This window comes from Micropterus salmoides, unplaced genomic scaffold (assembly GCF_014851395.1).
Source record: "Micropterus salmoides isolate LMB-PRFRI ecotype aquatic unplaced genomic scaffold, ASM1485139v1 Ms_hic_scaffold_17, whole genome shotgun sequence".
Classification (NCBI taxonomy): domain Eukaryota; kingdom Metazoa; phylum Chordata; class Actinopteri; order Centrarchiformes; family Centrarchidae; genus Micropterus; species Micropterus salmoides.
The window spans coordinates 8622664-8628539 of NW_024040817.1; the positions used below are offsets into that span (position 1 = coordinate 8622664).

The 5876-nt window shown below is 38.3% G+C and overlaps 1 protein-coding gene across 1 annotated transcript; it reads right to left on the minus strand.

The window, feature by feature from the left end:
• Window positions 1–261: 261 nt before the first annotated feature.
• LOC119907866 (major histocompatibility complex class I-related gene protein-like) lies at window positions 262–3681 on the minus strand (the record flags this gene model as incomplete). The annotated part of the gene is given in 5 exon segments (XM_038725556.1): window positions 262–294; window positions 546–839; window positions 1824–2102; window positions 2360–2626; window positions 3535–3681. Coding segments are annotated over 5 exon segments (934 nt in total), but the record flags the coding sequence as incomplete, so codon positions are not given.
• Between the last annotated feature and the right edge of the window lie 2195 nt (window positions 3682–5876).

The window sequence follows — 5876 nt, forward strand, 5'->3', positions numbered from 1 at the left end:
TGAGTAAATTTGTTGAGGTTTGCCCTACAAACAGGTCTGGGCACAGAATAGAGCAACTATCAGGACTGGCGATATAAAAACAAGATTGTTTCCATGAAAGAATATTTCACCTCAGTGCAACTTCGAAATGAACAAAAGAAATCAAACTGTAGCAGAAAGAGAGTCAGAGAGCTTCTTACACACAAACACAGATCAGTCAATGCTCCTGAAATAACTCTGAAGAGAAGAAAAAGTAAAATAATTTAAACTAGACAGACAGACCTGGTCCTGTAGTGTCAGATGAGGTCTTCATGTCTACAAACACAGAACAAAATAAATCAAGACAAGGCAACACTAGTTCAACTACACCAGCTGGGGTGAAACCTTTGGGCCATACATTTCTCTACACAAATGTTACTAATCCATAATCTTACTTACTCATGTAGTCAGCATTAGAAAATGTTAATAAAATCAATAAAAATTTAAATAATAAAAGATAAAGAATAAATAATTGATTACAGAACAAAATGTATTTGTGTCTCCATCACACTTGATTCCAGTCTTACCTTCATTGGTTCTGATCTTCACTTTGTCCAGTTTGGTGATGATGTCGTTCTTCACACCAGAGAGCTGAAACACACATTCGTACTTCTCCCAGTCTTCAGTTGGAGGATTCAGGTCAACACTCATCTGGAAGGATCCATCGTTGTTGGGGAGGATCTCTCCGAGGTCCACGTCCTCATGAAGCTCCTCTCCATCTTTCCTCCAGAACATCAGGGCTCTGTCAGGGTAGAAACCTGTAGCGTGGCAGCTGACTGGAGAGGAGGGAGTCTTCTGGAGGAGAGACACTGAGGGAAGCTCTGGAGAGAAAAGAGAGAAGTGGAGGAGAGGTGAGAAAGACAGTGAGAAACAGAAAGAGATAAACATGGTTTGACTAAAAAGCAAATGTGCCGTGAGCGTCATCGTTTCTAAAATCCTACATTATTTCCCGTCTTCACTAAAACGGCCTCTGGAGTTTCGACACGCAAAACGGGGTCGACAGCGTTTCCAAAATTCTCCGTTTTAGGTCTTCATTTTCGCCGTTTTAGACTGGACGGGAGGTGCAAAGGTAGCAAAAGATCTCTGTTTTAATTCGAAAATGCAGTAGTGTGGATGGGGCCTTAGTGTTGCTTTCACCTACTAAAGAAGGTTTGCAGCAGAACCTTAATCTCCTGCAGAGATTCTGTCAGACCTGGTCCCTGACAGTAAACACAGCAATCTTTCCATACCGAGTTCTGTAAGAGCATCCTGCAGGTGCAGAGAAAAACTAAAAATACAGAAAAGATCAATTGAATTTTACAATCACTTAAAAAAAAATTATATTGTTTTCATTGTTTGATTTTAGTAATTGTTCCTTTGAAAAAGCAACCCATGAACCATACATACTTCATGGGTTTAGTTTGTTTGTTTTAAACATTTTTTACATTTCACATTTGATACTTGATTTTATATTATATTATATTATTATATAATATTATTTATAATATACTATTATATTATTATATTGTTGTTTCTTTATTGATCCTAAACATAAAATTACTTCTACATACTACTGACCTATGGCGGGCGTGCGCACGCACACACACGTTTGCCATTTTATATATTTTATTTTAATATTTTTAAAATTTATTTCTAAAGCGGTCTGTTCTTCAGCAGATATATACAGTGTAGGGTTAGAAAGAGAGAGGAGAAGGAAAACCACAAACATGATAAAGATCAACTTAAATGTGTAATTTGAATAATTGTACTGTTTTTTTTAAAACATCGTTGTGTCCATGAAACTACATCAGGTCATGTGATTCTACCTTTTCTCAGCAGAGAGCTCCTCCCATAGGCCAAATACCTCTTCAGCCAGTCAGGACAAATCTGGGTCAGGTAGTTTTTTCTCTGTGTTGTCAAAGCTCTGTTATTATCCCATTTGTGTTTGGTGATGACAGCCTGTGGTGTTGGAGCGATCCATGTCTCTGTCTTCAGGTCAAATGCTATGAAGTCTTCTCCATCATAACCATACTGATTAAACCCATTAAGCTCTCCAGTCTCATCGTCCCACTCACAGCCGTACATCCTCTGGTTAATGTGTGCACCTGAAAGAGACACACCAGTAAACAGAGTGAGATCACAGCTCATCTATCATCAGCTGATATCACATCTTCACCACAGAGACACACTGATCCACAGACACCAGAACAGAGGATCTACACCTCCCGCTGTTGGAGTGTGGTGTGTCATGTTATATCTCTGTTGGGACCTGAATACACACTAACTGATGGGGACTTGTGTCACAATGGGGACAAAAAAGGTAGGTAGAGACAGCTTTTGGAGGGTTAAGACATGGACAAACCTCCAGTTTGGTTGAAGCGCTGCTTTGCAATTTCAATGTTGGCTTTGAAGACCTGCTGTGCACCCTGAGAGCTCTGAGTCTCCCTCTCCCAGTACTGAGGATCACCTGCTGTGACTCTGCTCATCCAGTCCTGTTTGGGTTCTGCTCTCCTGGTGTTACTGTCATAGTGAAACATCTGAACTTCATCAACCAACCCAACAATCACAAACTCTGGGAAGTTTGGGACTCCAGAAGACGCAGTGTAGAAATACTTCAGAGAGTGAGTCGCTGTAAGAAAAAGTTCATGATTTCAGTTTTAATATCAGTTTTATAAATCACTGAACAAAGTTATTTTCCTGCACACAGAGTCGAGTTTTATTTAGAGAAACAGGGACAACGTACAAAAACACTTATATTTATAGAAAAATATGTTGCTCCAGAAACTCATTACTTAAATATTTGCAATGACTTTGTATTGAAAATCTATTTATACTGAAATAAAATATTAAAGTAAAGGGACAGAGGGTGTAGCTGCCCCAGACCCACGGTTCTCTCCGGTTACAAAGGGGTCGTCCTTGGACCCAATCTGATCATGTTTTTTATAGTTTGGTTGACTTTTTTGAATAAAGTGTGTTTGTGTGTCTTGACTACCATAATAAGTCAGATTCAGACCACATCTGAGTCTTCTGCAGAGGTTGTCCTCTCCTGCAGCAAACAGCACCAGCGTGGATTCCGTAGCCTATTTATATTGTTTCTGACTCCACAGACTCAGTATAGGCTGCCCACTTAATAGAGGCCCAGCTCCTCTTGCGTTTCTTTCCTTTGGGCTGAACGAACGCGGGCGCGGACCAAATAACCGCGTGCACTGGTGCAGTTCACTTAAAAATACAGTGATTGAGCTCCTTGTAGGCTGTCACACTGTCTGCTGTATTTCCTTTTTCCTCGCTTATTTTTTTTTTTTGAGAAAATGTAAGTGTGAAAAAAGCGCCCACTGTAGATGGAGCCACTAGAAGTCCTCGCCCCTCTGCAGTGAGGCAGCAGCTCCGCGCCTTGTTGCAGTTTCTGGGGTCTTTCTTCTTCAGGATGCTTAGTAGTGGCTTCAATTTCTGATTATATAATGTCACGCGAGACCATTATCATTTCTGTAAAGGACTTTTCTTTTACAATCAACCAACTCTACAAAGTTGTTAACTCACCTGCGGCTGCGCCATGTGGGCCCACTAATACCAGGAAAGCCAGGAAAACCAGGATCTTCATTGTGACCTGTCGCCTCAAAACATTTGATGGAAAGCTTTGTGAACTGCTGTCTCGCCAGTTCGAGCACTAAGGGTGAAATGAGGGTAAGAGGAGAAGGGGCGCTGACTTCAACCTGCATCTGAGCCAATGGGAATTTAGGCTGAGCATCAAAGTCACATGACTCTGTGAATCTGACCCCCTAAAGTCGATAACGAAAGTGAAAGTAAACATTTAGCCTTTGTTAGAGGACAGTGGGCTTTATTTTGCTGGCTCAGCTTTGACCTGAACCTTTTTTATTATTATTTTTTATTGTTTTTATTGTTATAACACATTTAACAACACTCTCGTATGGGGAACAAAAAAAATTAGATCACTTGGTACAAATCAAAAACCAGTCTTACAAACACAGGAAATAAATGAAAATAAATAAACAGAAAGGGAATGGGGGTACCAGTTAGTGAAAAGGCTATAGAAAAAAAAATAAGGTCTCATTTCGGTGCAGCAATATGGGGAGATTGTTAGAACAGTAATTGCTTGGATATATCTCTATACATCTTTCTTGCAATTATACTAGATTTAACATTCTTCAGTGATGAAAAGAACAACTTAAAATTATTTATGAACCACAAAAAAGAAGGCTTAGAAGATTTCCACTTACTACAATGGATATGATATTTACCCATGAGGACAATCACATTCACCAGATCAGACAAAGGCGGATCTACATTGTCCATATAAAAGAGGATGTGTGACAAATTAAAAGATGGAATATTATCAATCTTAAGTGACAGCCAATTATGTAAATCAGACCAAAAGGTTTTGGACAAGGGACAGGAAAAGAACATGTGTTCCAGAGTCTCCTCAGCAGCCTCACAAAATATACAGGGATCTACTTCAAATTTGAACCTTTTTTTAAGAAAGTCTGCAACCGGATAGATTTTGTAAATTATTTTAAAATGAGTTTCTTTGATTTTAGGGGAAATGGGCCATTTGGAATTTGAAATGTGGTTTATCTATGGATAAGGTATCCATATTTGGAACCTGTACACACAGCCCTCTGTCATAATCAGAAAAAAGCTTGGATTACAAAAAAAGTACAAATATGTTTGTTATTACATTTTTTATCATGTATGTGACATTCATTAATTACAAGATTGGGTAAGGTTGGTAGCGGTCTTATTCTTGCATACAGTAATGTGTTTTGGATTAGCTGTAGTAATGGTAGTGGTATTGCTTTACATCTTTTTATATTCTTTCTGAGTGCAGTTTAGAGTATATTTGTTCAGAAAAGCAGTATGCTCTAAAAACTTACCATTATCGTCTAATATGTTATCAACATTGACCTGAACCTTCAGCTGCTCAGATCTTGTATTAAGTTAAGTTTCTGGGAGGTCAGAGGTCACTGCAGCTACAGATCAGATCCTCTGTAGTTTGTGGGGATGCAGATGTCTTTTATTGTTCTTTTGTTTTGTATGTTTGCCCTGGGAAAGGACTCTTAAACCATCAGCATGTCATCATGTCAAGTAAAAACATACACAGCTTTCTCTGTGCCAGACGTTTCCCCAACTGATTTTATTCTTTCTGTTCTCAGAACATCTGCACTCGGAGACGCTTCATTAAGTCTCTCTATGAAAAGTTAAAAATCAGGATATATTCACATTACTGTGCAGTCAAAAAAACACAAATTAAGGGCAACATATTATATTGGATACTTTATTGACCTGTCAACCAACATGTGATCAATCACTACAGCAGGACTATCCCAAATATTTTACCAACCTTTAAAATCAGGGCACATTCACATAAAACAAAAGACATAAATTTTGAAATAAACTGTCTCAAGAAAAACATAGAATTTACATAGAAACTATACGTGATTGATTGTGATGATTTTGTGTTCTTATACATCCTGCTTTAAATCTAACCAAATGAAAAATAAAGAAAAGGTATCATGGAACAGATTGACATAAGAAATGTGAAAAAAAAGATTTACATAGACAGATGTTTTTACCTACAGACACTTGTGTGTTAACAGCACGGTCATCTGTCCTTGTATTTAAAGTGGAGGGTGATGGGAGCGGATTTTATCTCTTGTCCCATCCAAGTCACACACAAATACTCCTGTCCTGTAATGAAAAGAGCTCCCATTCCTGAAAATGTCAGCCTCTAATTTGAATTAATTAGTAATTATGAACATGTTTAAACATTACGTCTGATCATGGGTCTACATACTTATTTGGATAGCACATATTTTTAACGTGGCAAAGATCCACTGTGGATTGAAATAAAGATGAAGTAAATA